The following is a 15,713-nucleotide window of genomic DNA, read 5'->3' as shown; positions in this document are numbered from 1 at the left end:
TATATTTAGGCTTTGTATTTACCTGGATCTTTTTCCAGCGCAAAATAGATTTACTTGTGTTCCCTTTCTCTGAGCAACAGAAAATGGGTTTGGATTTTTAGTAAGTTCCATAGTATTTACTAGGCTCTTCTCTAGAGACTCTGCATAGAAAGAACAGTTAAAAGTAATCACATGTGCAAGAACTGCAGGTTCTACAGAAACGAGAAGCTGAATTGTTGATATTCCTTTTCAATTCAGATTTTACTCCTAATGTTGAATGGATGGCTTAAGTTCACTTTAATGACTCTTCTCCTACACATTCCTTAATTGTTCTTGTTATAATCTTATGAAATGTGCAAGTGCTTTTGTGAAAAAAGACATCTTTCTTTTGGAAATCTTGCCAGCCTTCTCTTGTGTCCTCCCTCTTTTGAACTTCAGCTATTTTTCAGAGTTGGTGTCATCGTTCGTGTTGTCATCCAAAATCCAGGAGGAAAGTTCTGTAACTCCTTGTGATGTTAGAAAGTAACATTCCAGTGTTTCTCATGATACCTACCAGGCAACTTGACAAATCAAGCTTGCACTCCCAGATTTCAAATTGTGTTTAAACAGTTAAAATATACATATGGAATACATCAGTATACGTATTCATTATTTTCAAAAACCTTGTTAATATATACTAATGTCCCTCTGGGCATGTGCAGTTGCATCTCAGGTGGTTGTACTTCTTCCTCCCTTCTATATCTCCTTCAACTTCATCACAGTGACTATTGGCTTACCTTTAGCTGTTTTTCCCCAGTTTGGCAAATTTCTGTTGCTTGTTAGGCTGTAACGAGCAACTTTCTGTCTTAGTGCATGCTTATCTAAAACAATATATGTGAAATCTGGGGAAGACTTGCAGCTGATGGATGCAAAGACAAAAGTAGTCTATTGTGACTCCTGTGCTTCTGTGAAGCAGGATTGTTGTGAGGGGGAAAAAAGGCTGTTCACGCACCAATAAAGTTAACATGGGAAGTTTTAGGACTGGTACTCATTGATTCCTTTTGCTAAACTAATTTATTAATCCTTAAACTAATATACTGATCTCTTTTGCTAAATCAGCCTACATCAATGTTTTGTACTAGAATGACAATTCATAGGAATTGAAAATGTTTGAAATCAATGTTGTTCAGCTGCCTGAAGAAATGATTTCTGCTGTGTGAGGTATGACCTTTGCTTTTATCTCACCCACTCGCTTCCATTTCCTCCCAGTCAATCTTCTTGTTGTTTCAAATTCAGTAAGAATTTTGTCTGCATGAGTATGGGAAGTATGTTAAAAGTCTTAAAGGTACAACAGGCCATATTTTAAAACAAATCCAAACAACTCTGTGTAGTGTCCTTTTTCTGCTTCCTTGCTTTTTGCTATCTCGTGATCTGCAGGAGATGTAAGAGAAAGGAGTCTCAAAAGAATTACATTGAAGACACAAACCTACTTTATCTTTCTTATTTAGTGCATTGAAATTTTTGCTCCGTATTTTAGGGGAGGGATGTGCTTACACTTAGAGCTTATAGACTTTTCTCATCTTCATTCCTCTTTTTATTACTAAGAAGTTATAAATGCATTATATGTTGCAATATTATATACTGCGTTTATAATTTCTTAGGAACAAAAATAATAAATATTTTGGTCCATACAAGAACTTAGCTTTCCCTTGAGTTTAGCTTTATTTATACTGTGGAAAAATTCAGTCTTGCTATCCTTATTTGAACAAATATCTCTACTGGCATGAATGCTTAGTTATAGAAGGCCAGAAGCAAGAGAATAATTGCTTAATGTACTGCTGTGTTTTTCAAATAAGACTAAAAGGTCTTGCAAAATTGTCTGAGGAGGTTCTTTTCATATATCAAATCAATTAAAATTATTTTGTTCACTTTAATTTTAGGTTTAAGGAATTCTATATATTTTGGGCTGAAATCTCAGAATTGAGGGGCATAAATGTATAAAGAACTTTTTTTAAAGGGCTTTGGAGATGTGTGTAAATACCTACATATGGTTGAAATAGCCTGTCTAATCTGCTGTTGATTTATTATATATGATATTTTTCTGTAAAACATCAGGATATGTTATCCGAATGAAAAATCTGAAAATGTTTTTAAAAATCAGTGATTCTTTTTCTTCAATATAATGTTAAAACAGAACTTGAGAAAGGGGTATCATTCTGCTTCTTTGCCCTCAAACAATTCTTTAAACTCAGGAATAGTAGTTTTTCTTATATTCTTGTTGAATAAAATTAGTCTTTTTTTTGTCTTCTACTGTAGAAGTGAACTCTTTCTTAGTGTTTAAATAGCCATTGCTTGTATTTATTTGTGAGGCTAATATTCCATTAGCTATTGATCTTGAAGTTGATGAAATATGCAATCACAGTCTGACAGAACCTTCAGGAAATACGCATCTTCAAGATCAAACAACAAAAAAAGCTCTGCTAAAGTATTTTAGGATTCTTGAAGAAAGTAAGATTTATTAAACTTTCAGCAGTTGAACTTGTGGTGATTATTGAATTGTATCCTTACGCTGAAGAATTTCATGAGTTGTAGTACTCCTTAAAATCACTTTCTAAGGTATTGTAATTGATATTTTTCGTTTGTGTAATTCCTGAACTTCAGGAATTCAGTACATAAGTAGATAGATTTTTTTTTAATAACTCACTTGACTGCACTCAAAATTCATAACTTTATGAAGATTTTATAGACATTCAAACAGAATGGTGGTGAAGTTGTTTTTTGTTTTCAAGTAAGGTTTGCATTTTCCACAGAATTACTGCTCTCTGTATTGTTCTTAAGTCCATGTTGCTTTTCATTTTGATATCATGAACTCTTAGCAAAACTGCTTATGACTTGGTTTGCTTATTTTATACCACACTATAGGTTTGTAATAGATGAAGCGATAACTCAGGCTATTCACTTTTTAATTTTAATACAACTTTCTTGCTTCATTACAGTTGCTGTTTCCCTGTCTGGGAAATATTTTATTGTGATTTCAAAAATTATATTTTAAAAATGGGACTTATTTTAATATTGGTTAGTTTATTTTGTACTGCTTGTAAATAGGCAGAGGCAAAATTATAGAACATAATGGGAAGTCAGCAAAAGACAGCATGCTGTGGTTGAAAACCTATTGAAAGGCGTTTCTATGAAAGTATGGATTTTGAAGCTGGAAACTGATCAGGAATTGAAAATAAGAACTCTGCTTTCCCTCCATAAGCTGACTGAGACTGCTGGAAAACTGACTGGCATTGCAGTGATGCCCTTCCAGTATCTGTGTGCCACAGACAGTTTTTTGAGCCTGTGCTGGGACTGAAAATAAGCTCTTTCACCACACAATGACTGAAAGCTACTAATGATCTTACTGCTAATATGCAATAAAAAAACCCGAAACTGCTGTGGATCAGTACTTTTGGGCAGGTCGTTGTGTTCTACTTCTTGAAAGTGTTATCCTTGAATTTCGCATACTTTGACAGCTGAGGCTAAGATATTTGAAAGAAATATCCTACTTCAAATATTTTTCTTACAGTTAAAATGTACTTTTACTTTAATTCTCAAATCTTGTTTTGCTATACTTATGAGTATCAGTCAGCCTTTCCTGTTTTAGTACTAATCATATACTTTTAAAAGTTCTTTGAAATACCATCGTATAATAGTGAAAGATTGATTTTTTACGATGAGATCTTCATTGTTGTTTATTTCCAGTTTCTGTCTACTGCAAAAAGTGAAGCATTAAAAAAAATCCAATTATTTGACATCCAAGATAATTTTTTACCTGCACACTCTTTTCATCCTTTTTTTCCTCCTTGCCCCCTGGGTCATTTGAAATGTAAACTAGAATTACTGAGAAGGGTTAGGAACTGGAAGTGAAGAATAACACTGTTCAAGAAAATTGACTCTGAAATAATTGGAAGCCCTAATAGATCTTCTCCCTGTTGTATTCTATGGTAGACACTACTGTGAGTTGTGTCTTGGTATAATATTTCTTAAAAATCAATAGTAAGATCATTCTTTGCCTTTGCACAGCTTCTGAAAGGCATGACATGAAAGTAAGGCAGTGAGATGACTTTGAACCGTTCCATTTCAGTGGTGGATTTTTATTCTGTGGGATTCACCAAAAAAGGATAAATTTATCTGAGTACTGCTGTAATTTAAGCTTCCAATGGACCTGAGAGGTTATTTTGTTAGGAAGACTTTCTAACACTTAGGGACAGCCATGCTCCACCTCCCTTTTTTCCCAGCTGATAGCAATGAAGTTATTAGTTTTATTTATTATATTCACACAAATTCTGAACTGGTCAAGATCTTTAGACCAACTTTTTTTATGTACTAGTAGATATCATTGATGGTCTTTAACAAATATTCCTTTTGCTATGTTCTTGTACTTTGGTACTAGGGGACAAAAGTATTTCCTTTTTCCTTAACACTCAAATGTTTGTTTTTTGGGTTTTTTTAACGTCCTTTGGCATCAGTGTCATTTGAGTCCACTGATGGCTATTACCTAGGACTTTGGACTAAAAAAAAATGGTGGTTTCAACAACTACTGGAATGAAGTTGATGTTATTTACTGACGATCTTTCAGAAATTCATTTCCTATTTAAATATTCACGATTTAAAATTAGCTGTGCTAGTAATTTTTTGAGAACCAGCAATTGTGTTTTCTATTAGGCAGAATAAAGTCCTAGCTTGTTGTGGAAGGGCACATACCAGTGGACTGATTGAACTGGTTTCCTTTCCACACAATCCCTGCTCATTTCTTTTTAAAATATTACACAGCTGCATCCTGAGATATGTTATGCAGTTTCTACTTGTCATGGATCATTTTGCCTGTATCATTTTTTTTCATAAGACATACGTGTTCAAGCCACTAGTATTGTTGTTGCCCTCACTTTTTACTTAAACATAAAATTCAAATGAAATGGAAAGTTTAGTTAGAAGTATGATTACTGTGTGAGAGGTGGCAGCAGGGGGTCAGTCTGACTCAATAGCATCTGCTGTGGAAGTGCATGTTTAGTAAAGGTGTGTCATTGAATTCCTCCACACGGTAATCAGTGTTCCCCATCAACATTCACCAATGCTTACTGAACATTTCTGGATAGCAAACAGTGGATGCCAGCACAGTGAGGCAGTGGTGATGCATTTCAGCAGTGGCAACAGCCACTGAGGGTCATCTCCACTGGTACAGACCTCTGTGAGTGAGGCATGCAGGCTCTTGTTCATTGCTGGCATAAATGCATAGCTGAAATAGTGGTGACTGTACTGAAAAATAGTGTTTTTTGTAGCTGAGAACTTGCTCTGTCAAATAGTGTTATTGTACTCTTTCTTATAGTTTCCACGGAGGTAAATAGGAAATGTTACTTTCAGAGTGACCCACCTATAATTCTGTTGTCATCATGTTGCTTGTGACAGAGATACACATCTGCTTTATTCACAGACATAAAGCTTTTGGAATTTTTTTATTTTTATTTATTTATTGAGAATATTCTGCTTTCTTCTGAATAGATTCTGAAATTCAGGAAAACAGAAGTAAATTCTTTTGGGTAACCACTCCTCAATTCTTTGAAGGGAAGTAGGTGCAAGTGTGTTGTGTATTAATATATGTTAAACCCAAGAAGTTAGTTAATGTAGCATGCTTCAAAAAACAACGCACAGCTTGTTTATAATTTCATCTTGTATGCTGTGAATCTCTTAATTCAAATTAGTTGATGCACGATGACTGTTTCATAATCTGTACAGTATTGTATTTCTGAATTTTGATTATTTTTTGCCTTTTAAAAAATACTAATTTACTTACTGTACCACTCATTCACTTGAATTGCGTCAATGAAGCAGATCTAGAAGTAATTTCCAAAGCAGCACTATGGTGCTGTTTCTATTTGATAGCTGAAAGGGAGCTCATTTTTGTTGGAAGCTAATCAGAGACTGAGGTTTGGGGTCATAGATTTTGGCAATGCTTATTCTACCGTTCTGTTCCTTCTACGTGTTTAGTATATTAAATAAGAATTTATTTCCTCTCTTCTAAAATCTTTAAATGTGTTTTTACAGCCTTGTGGAAGAAAACCATCTTTTTCCAGCTCTTTTCCAAGTCATCTTGGTAAGAATAATTTTTATGTATATGTACACTAATAGATATCTATCATATCTCCAATCATGTCAAAATAGCAAGCTAAATAAAGAATATTTGTAAGCTGTTGATAGTGAACAGTCTATTAATTCAAAGAATCTACTAAATGTAAGCATGTATATGGTTCTCACTGGCTATTTGTATAAAGCCTTTCTTTTATAAGGTAAAAATTCCATTTTTTTTCTATCCAAATAAAATTCTGAAAAATGGAATGAGCTTTATTCTTAAAGCTATGTATTTGTCCAACCCAAGCAACTAATAATGAGCAACTTGTTTTATTTAACAGAATCAAACCAGAGTTTGGTTATGATAAGGCAAACTACTGCTGTTCTCTTTTAGAATTTCTTCCAATATCAAGTGTCAATGATATGATTTTCATAGTAACATGCTGGATTTCCATCCAAAAATAGAATGTACCGCTTGTGATAAGTGATCAGGAAAAAATTGGTAATGTTTCCACACCTCTGGAATGTGGCAAAACAGATGTGTTAAGAAAAAAAAATCTGTGGGATAGTTTGGAAGCTGGGTCCTGTCAAACAGTTTCCTCACTGATAATTTCCAGACTCTTATTTTTTCAAGCCTGTTTGTTCATGAGCTTGTCAGGTGAGTGTTCTGTAGTGTAAGCCTGTTCCTGATGAATACAAAATGTGAATAATGTGTGCAGTGCACGTGAATTATCCTTCCTATTGCATCATTCTTGAAATTCAGTCATATTCAGAAGGTAGAAATGTGATTCTGAATCAAATTTGAATTTCCATTTTTAGGTTTAAACATTTGAGTTTTCTATTTTTCTTTGCAGTGATTTTTTTGTTGTTGTTACATGTCATCTTAAATCTGTTTCAAGATGACCTTTTTTAATTTAACATCTTTGGCAATGACATATCATATTTTGTATACGTACATGTACAAATCTGACTCTTCTGATGAGCATTCACAACAAAAGCAACACTTCAGTGTTTCATAAGTAGTACTTATCCCAGGTTAAGTCTGCTGATAGGTAACAACAAGAGAAGAACACAGTAAAATATGGAACTTCACTTAGTGTTGGTATCATGAGGTTTAACTGCCAAAAAAGTACGTGTATATTTGTTTTCCAGGAGGGTGCATGTGAGGATGTGTTGAATAGAAATTTAGGTGGTTTCTAGAAATTCTACTAGATTTTGAAAAATTCTTACCCAACCTGTTCTTTGTAACCAGAATGAGTTAACAAGCCCCTCATTATAGATTTCTGAAATCATTTTCATGGTTGTATGGGTGAAAGGAGCTGCATATCACTTGCTTTTCAGTGCCAGTCCATAATCTATTTTTTTCTTAGGTTTATACTTCTGTTTGTTTCATCCAATAGGGTAATGTTGAGCTTTCTTTTATTGTACCTAGAATTTTATAAGACCCTAAACTATTCATTTTAAATTATACTTTTTACTAAGCATGTTTTGTAGGTACACTCTCGGTAAATAATGTATAGCTATCCACCATCAAGCTCAGAAGTATCACTTTTTTTTCATAGTTTTCTATGCAGAAACCAAATGTCCAGTGTATTTTCTCTGTACCATAAAGTGCACCTCACATTACTGCTGACGATGCCACTGACCTTGCAGTGACTCTTCTAGGATGTGAAATAGGATGGACTCTGAATTGCAAAGTGTCTGTAGGTGCAGTCTGTGCTTCTGGGCTGTTTGGTATCTTACTCCAGCTCTCAGAAGCACAGATGTGGTGGTTTGCAGATACCAGGCAGTTCACAGGAAATATGTTTTAACATGACTGCCTCTCGCTGTTCGTTGATGTAGAGTTGCACTACTATGTACTGCTTATCCTGGATTGTGACCTAACCCCTAAGACTGAGTTTTGGCAATTTCTCATCCTGTAGCAAGTATCTGGACCAATTCACTCTTAGAACTCCGCTTGATTGCACCAAGTGTACCAAATTACACCAAAGTTCATGCCCTTTGTGTCTGCAACTCTGTGAATGTTACAGTTGCAAAAAAAGTAACCTCCAGCACTCATTAATCATATTAATTACATTTTCTAAATGTAGATTGATAGTGTTCTTTGTCGATGTGTGAAAGACCTGTTTACAGCCCTTTGTTGCGCAACTTCAGAGGGGAATTTCACATTGCACCTGAATGCAAAATAATTTTATCAGCACCCTTGTTTGAGATCCTGGCACTAGCTGTTGTGTTGATTGTATTTCTACAAAGTAATATGAAGGTATGGCTGCAGTATGGGTGAGCATTTGTCTTGCTGTGATATCTAACGCAGTCGTTGAAGGTGTAGTGATGTGTATTGGTGTAAGTATTCGTATCCGCAGAAAGGCAGATGGATTAACAGTAAGCAGGAGTGTATTCAGAACAGTGTAGGATTGAAAAACATAAGGAAATTTGGCAACATAATGTGCATAATTTAAATGGTGCAAACTCCCCTTAGTAACAAGATTAAAAATAGAAGCAAATTGTACAATGACGTAAATGATACCAAAAGCTGGACTGATGCAAGATATAAATAGAAAATATGTTTGATTAAATCGATGGGGTTGCAGCAGAAGAGGTTGCTGTGGATTGTTATACTTTCTTACTACCTTTTTCTGCTGTACCCTTAGTATTCCACCTCTGGTGTTTTCTATTTCACTGTGTCAAACCTGTGATCATCTGAAATGTGTTATATACAAAATATTATTTTTGAATATCAGTTTACTGTTACATTGAGCTGATTGACAGAATTGGAAATGCTCTTCTGTCAGATTTGTAGTTTGTGTGTTTGTATTTTAGGCTGCTAGCCTAAAAGTAGCTGAAACTGAAGTTGACATCAATATTATTTTCTGTGCTATATTGCTTTTCTGAGTGGATCTTATCTGCTGTTGGGGAGGAACTTCTCACACATCATAAATGTTATATAGCTTTCCTTTAGGGCTATCTGAATCTAAGCTGTTGCCTAAAAGAGAAATTCTGTCTCGTTGGTGAAATGCTATTTTTCTGCTGATAAGTTAGAAAGCTAAAGGTAATGGTGCTTGTGATTGGAGGTTCAGTGGCATGCTCTTTCTAAAGCCTAATAGCCTATTCTCTGCTCATCCTATTAAAATTTCCTGTGTATTAACATGCCAGCATCTCACAGACTTCAGCGTCTGTTGTCAAAAGTTTTGTTTTTTTCCAAAATGCTGTGTTTTAAAGGTCAGCGATACCATGAAAAATGTGACAATTTGGATTTAAGGGCTCTTCCTTCTAATGCAAATTACTTGCTAGGAAGATTGAAAGTTACTGTACTTGTAAATGGTATTTTATTATTAAATACGATTACGAAGCGCATGATACTAGCAGGTCCACATTTTGATCAGAAACTTGCTTTACTTTTTTGGGGAATAATTAAACCTGTGCTCAAACACTCAAATGCTTCAAAGCCATTTTTATTCTGGCAGATGATGATCCTCTTGGAAGTTGTACTTAGCTCTCTTTTCTGTAATCTCAATTCAAAATTGAGTTCATTATTCCAAAGAAGGAAGCATGAGCTAGGCATGATAATAGGAAAAAGTGTTAGCTGAATATATTCATACTTCAAACAAATAAAAACCAGCATTAACCACCAAAAGACCCCAGTTTTATTTGGGTAACACCTTTTCAAGAAAGCAGATCATATTGTGGTAGATTTGTCCAAATAAGGATTTACATAGCACATATGCTGTAAATGAACTTCAGGCTGATGTTCCTCTTTAAAATATGTGCTTGCCAGGGATGACTGATACTGGTGCTAAGAGGTATCTGTAGACAGATTGCTCCAGTTTGAAGTCATACACAATACTTAATTTAGCTTCAGCCTTCTATGAAAAACCAAACCGAGCCTGAACAGGTAGGCAACATCTGCTTTAAAGAACAGGAAATGGCATTTATTTCATTAGCTTTTTTCTGTGATATTCCTGTTTCTGACTGCATTTAATGCTGTATAAGAAATGGTGAAATTTGGTGGCTCATTCTGGTGTAGTTTCTCTGCTCGTTCCTGCTTTTATGGAATATCTGCATTTATAAGGCATCTGAAGTTAGATTCTTGAGTGATTTTTGAGATTTCTAATGGATGGACTGCAGTAATATTTAAGAGCCTTCATTTATATATATATATATTTATTTCTGAAGTATGTATATTGCCTACATTTACTTCCTTAGATGGTCAAATCCTATGTTGTGGTAGAGTGTATAAAACTGCTGTGACAGGCTAGGAATAGATTTCATGTAATCTGTAAGGACTTCCAGAAGTAAAAGTACCAAAATCTGTTTCTTATAGATGGTTTATAGCGCAAAATGATTGCTTATTTTCAAAGAAACTTCATATTTGAAGATGAGTCAAAGGAAAATCAGTGAAAAAGTGTTAGACCATCTTAGAAGTCACCTGTTTTCAGTGATTTGAAAAAAAAAAAGATACGGTTTAAAGAAAGCAAATGTAATGCACATAAAGAATGCCTTAATGATCAGTGTGTATAACTCTTCTTCCAAACTAACATTTAAGTTTGTTAGAATTTCATGTCAACGTTTAGTAAGGTTTTATATTTATTCTCTTTTGAACATTAAATCAATGAATAGCTGTATTTCTAAAGTCCATAGAAGACCCTGTAAAAGGAAATAAGGTGCAACATGCTAACTTCTGATTTTCAAGGAATCTGGTATGGCTCTTCTCTAGAAACGTTCTTTTCATGTAACTTGTTTAAGCACTTTTAGTTAAAGATGAGATGTTTGAAACTTCCAACATCATCTAGATTGACTGAAAAGGAATAATTACTTGGAAGGGAAAAGCTTGCAGATCAGAATGTATACTCTTGGAAATAAATGTCTAAACGTAACTCTCTGAAAAACTTTTAACAGGGAACACAATCTTACCAGAGGAATGGATTTTCAGAAGTAGGTATCTTTAATCAATAACCTTTCTTTCACTCATTTCAAAGAAAGTGATCTATATATCTATACTTTCATAAACATTCAATTAGTATTGAGTCAGATTATGAATCTTTTATGGTCAATCTTTCTTCATAACTGTTAACACTTGAATGTTAACAGACAGGATGAACTCTTAGCAGTTACATTTGTGAAAGTGTAGTTGCTTAACTCCTAGCAACGAAGCTGTGACCAGCCAAAATGCATGGTATAAAACCCATTTCTGAATGTGGTTAATAATGAGAATCCCTTGTATGTTATTTTTCCCTTATCTTAGATGACAAATAGTGTTTTTGCATGCGGATAAACAAAAGAAAATTTCTTGACCTTTTTATTGTATAGGCATTTGGCTGTTAATGTTAGTAGGAGCAAGATTTGGCTTTTAAATATAATTGTAACTGATGATAGACTGTCAATATGTTTACTGTAGCCAAGAATTTTAAGGCTTTTCTGTGCTGCAGTGTGGCAACAATTCAGAAAGGCATTCCCATCTCACTTTGGACTAGCAGTTTAGTTTACAGCAGTAATGTGGCTACAGCAATAGGGGGCTAAGAAGATACAAAGCTTTCTCCTGCAGGTTAATCAATACTTGGGTGTTTTGCTGCCTCAGGTCCCATAGCTGGTTCCAGGTAGAGGATATCTTCACAACTGGTATATGGACACTACATGTGTAAGACCAATATGGTTTGAAGAAACATCATGCAAAGATGAGCTAGAGTGACAGAAGTGATTGTAGTGTGTTGCGATGGCTGGGGACCACATGGCAACAACATGCTCTTACGTGGAGCAGCTGCTTTATGTGTCTCCTAGGGAAAGTATGCCACTTGTTTTGTTCTTTTTATGTGGATCATGAGCTTAGAATAGTGAAAGAAATACTGTATAAATAAAACTCTTGCACATACCAGTTTGAAAACTTGCTAAAAGATTCCTCTTATAAGATGCTAGCTTTAAACAGACATGGAATTACTTCCTTTCTCTATGTGACCTTGAAAGAATTATTGCTGGGATTTGTTTCTATTTTTCCAAGTGATGTTAAGAACTGATTTTCATCTGTTCTTGTAGAGATGCTTGAGTCAAATACTTTTCACTGATGTTAACTCCTTAGATTAGAGGTCAGAACAGTAGTAGTTAAATGTGCCTTTGTGATAAATGACAATTTGATGAAAAACTGATTTTCAGGGGATTTACCAAATTATTTGATTAGTGGGAAGAATAGGCTTGTTTGGCAGATTTCTGAGTGTTTAGAGATTTGCTTCCTGTTTCCATTGCTGACACATTTATTTTTTTTCCCCTTGTGCTTGGGCAAATTATATAAACCTTTTCCAGTCAGTGTGCTTCTGTCCTTTGTGTGTCAACTAAGGACACTTAGTCTTAGGAAAACTATCGGAATTTGGTGCTCATCATTCTGAAACTAGGCCTGTTGAGGTGCCAGCAGGACCTTGTAAGGTTATGTATAAAAGCAAGGGCTGCTCTGAAAGTAATGCCTCCTATTTTATTATGTTGGCCCATGATGTCAGAAGAAGTGTTGGTGGGATGGCAGTAGGGCTTGAACCTTCCCACCAGTCTTCCATTACATTTTGTTACCATGTGATAGCTGGCAGCAGAGGGGCAGTCTGATAAGTGGCATCTGACATGGAACTACATCTGAAGCAAAGCAGTGGGATTGAATTCTTCCATGTGGAAAAATGACACCCATTGATGCTTGCTGTATGATGTACACTTTATGATGTACACTGTACAGTGGATGTACAGTGAGACAATGGGTGGTGTGTTTCAGTAGTGGTGACAAGCCACGTTCCAGACAGATATGCATATCTATCACACCATAAAATGAAGATTGTCTCGATCAGTTCATCTCTGTGAATTGGCAAATGGCAACTGGGGAACTGTATATTGAGCTGAATATTGGCTTCAGTATGTTGGAAACAATGGTGGCAATGTTGAAATTGCAAAATTTGCACCAGTTTAGTCTCACATTTCTTCACATAGGAACAGAAGAACACCATATGCAAGCTTTTCAGGACTTCTGGAATCAACATGAAGCTGAAGGTGACATTTTCCTGGGTCACCTCAGTAGGGGTGACTAGATGTGGTGTCACCATTACAAGCTGGAGTCAAGATGTCAGTCCATGGAGTGACAACATGTGCATTCTCATTGAAGAAGTATATCAAGGCACAGCCCTCAGTGGGTGATGTGTACTGTTTTCGTGGGATGGCAAAGATGCAGTCCTTCTGGATTTCCTGAAACCTAGATGAACCACCAGCTCTGACTGCTATATCATAATGCTGACTAAGTAGGAGGTTTGAACTTCTGTAGTCAGACCAGAGAAGAAGAGAACCTTTCTCTTGTAACATGATAACAGCAGGGCCCATACCAGTTTGAAGAACACAGAGCACGCTGCAATCTTGTCTGCACTGTCCTACCACACCCACTGTCTATTCCAATTTTGATGCCTTCTGACATCCATCTGTCTGGGCCAATGAAAGATGAACTGTGTGGCAGCCTCAATGCTGCCATTGCATCTGTGAAACATTGAGTTACTTCCATTGGTGCAGATTTTCTGAGTGTGACATGCAAGCTCTTGTTCATTGATGGTGCAAATGCACAACTAATGGTGGTAGCTGTTGGAGAACAGTGTTTTGTAGCTGAGGACTTGCTCAAACAGTGATATTGTGCTCTTTGTATCTGTTGTAGTTTCCATGAAGATAATTAGGAAGCATTACTTTCAGAGCGACCTCTTTGTATCACTGGAATGTAGTGCTGATTAACTAATTAGACATTAGGAAGTATTCAAATTTTGTTATGAAAAGTACTGTACAAATTCTAAACAAAAGTGAACATTCTATGTTTTACTATACATCTGAATAGATCTAATATCATAGGATTTCTGGTGGATGAGGAAAAATATATGATGGGAAGCAGAGCTGTCTTTTAAATCACTCAATGTTACAGACTGATGTTGTGAATAATAAAATGGGTTTTAAAAAGGAAAAGATATTACTAACAGATAACCTTCTGTCACTTTTTCTTATTGGGAAATGTATTTGGAACTATGGAACTATCCCTCCTGCTGGAGGAGGGAATAAAGCTACTTACAAAATCATCTGAAACTTCACTTTTGAGGGGGTGGGGGGAGGGGAGGGGAAAATCATAGAGTGCCCTGGTTGAAAAGGACCATAATACTCATTTAGTTTCAACCTCCTGCTGTGTGCAGGGTCGCCAACCACCAGACCAGGCTGCCCAGAGCCACATCCAGCCTGGCCATGAAAGAGTCCACAGCATTTCTGATAGCATTACATTCTTTTATGGGAAGGGAGTTCAAGTATTTTCATCTTAAAAAAATAAAAAAATAAAAAATTGCTTTCTATTGCAAGGCACTAATATTTTAGTGTTTAAGCTTATATAACTTTTTTTATTTTATGTTCAGTGCTAGGCAGTCTAAGAAAACTCATGTATAAACAATATTCATAAGTGTTTCCAGGTAGTTTTTCTTACCTTGTTCTGGAGCAACAATGTTTTTATGGATAATAAATGTGAATATATAAAAGGCTGTACTAAAGTTTTGAAGCTAGCTGTAGCATACAGGAGATGGAAATCACAAAAGTGCTAAAAGGTGTGCAGACCTGTGCTTTGCAGAAATAGTGAATGTGATTACTGCTATTTCTGTATTGCACTTCAAGAAATAACAGTGATTATTATTCAAATTTTCTGCCTTGTGTGAGCAGATCTGTCTGTATCTTTCCAGCTGTCCAGAGAACATTTCACAGAGTAGCTTCACAATGTCTTACTGCTGATCAAGGACCCCCGGTCCTTTTGATTCTTCTGTAATAACTGTAACTCTAGCAATTGGCACAGACAGGTCATTGTGACTGGGATCTGTGACAATGTCATCATTTAAACTCTTGTCAAATTCATTTAAGAAGTAATCATAACCCTAATATTTGTCCAGTGTTGTAGTATGGGATACAGAACTCCCATGATCTCTTTAGGTATCTTTGAGCAATCTGCTTCAGCAGAGCTGCCTAAATCACAGACTCCAAAGGTGCCTTCAGCTATACAGAGTTCTGTGGTTTGATTTGCCCAATCCAGTCCATTTTAAGAAAAAAACAAAAACAAACAAACAAAAAAACCCCTACAAAATCACAATGTAACAAACAGAAAACCACCCTACTTTTCCTAGCATGGGAAAAAGCCGCCATGTACTATGTCCTACCACTAATTACATATGTTAACTATCCTCTGGACTTGGATCCCAATCAGTAGTCCTAGGTGAGTTCAGGTTTTTGAGTTCTTCACCAGCTTCCTACTTTGTAATTCCTTGTGTGCTTTAACCTTCAGGTAAGCAAGGTGGACTTGCTGAAGTGACAATGAATTTTCTGCTCGCTTTGCTCCACTCCCATTCCTCTCTTATCTGAGCCAACAGAATCTTCTACCAATGGTGGAGTTCCTTTGTGAATTACATCCAAGACAGAGAGTGGGGCAGGGTTGTTTGGGTGGACGTAAAACATTGCTGAATGTTTCTGTAAAGTTGTTTTGTCTGACAGTACTCTTGGAGGTTATGGGAGGTACCTTACATATGGCTGTTCTTTTTGTGGGTGCTGAATAGAGTTCTGAACAGATTCTTAACTAAGATCAAGGTGACCAAGATTAAGAGATCCTTAATGAGAGAAGGCAAAACTAA

General features: G+C 35.8%; 1 protein-coding gene across 4 annotated transcripts in view; it reads left to right on the top strand.

The window, feature by feature from the left end:
- ULK4 (unc-51 like kinase 4) overlaps positions 1-15,713 on the top strand; it is a 220,426-nt gene that overhangs the window by 92,763 nt on the left and 111,950 nt on the right. For 3 of the 4 annotated variants that reach the window (XM_010712967.3, XM_031553967.1, XM_019616587.2), the window contains exon 31: positions 6,043-6,091. In XM_010712967.3, coding sequence (XP_010711269.2) covers positions 6,043-6,091 — 49 coding nt within the window. Of the gene's footprint in view, positions 1-6,042; positions 6,092-13,020; positions 14,115-15,713 lie in introns of those variants that run through there. The other variant, XM_031553968.1, reaches the window with a different exon arrangement.

This window comes from Meleagris gallopavo, chromosome 6, assembly GCF_000146605.3.
Source record: "Meleagris gallopavo isolate NT-WF06-2002-E0010 breed Aviagen turkey brand Nicholas breeding stock chromosome 6, Turkey_5.1, whole genome shotgun sequence".
NCBI lineage: Eukaryota > Metazoa > Chordata > Aves > Galliformes > Phasianidae > Meleagris > Meleagris gallopavo.
This window is presented reverse-complemented; position numbering and strand designations above follow the sequence as displayed.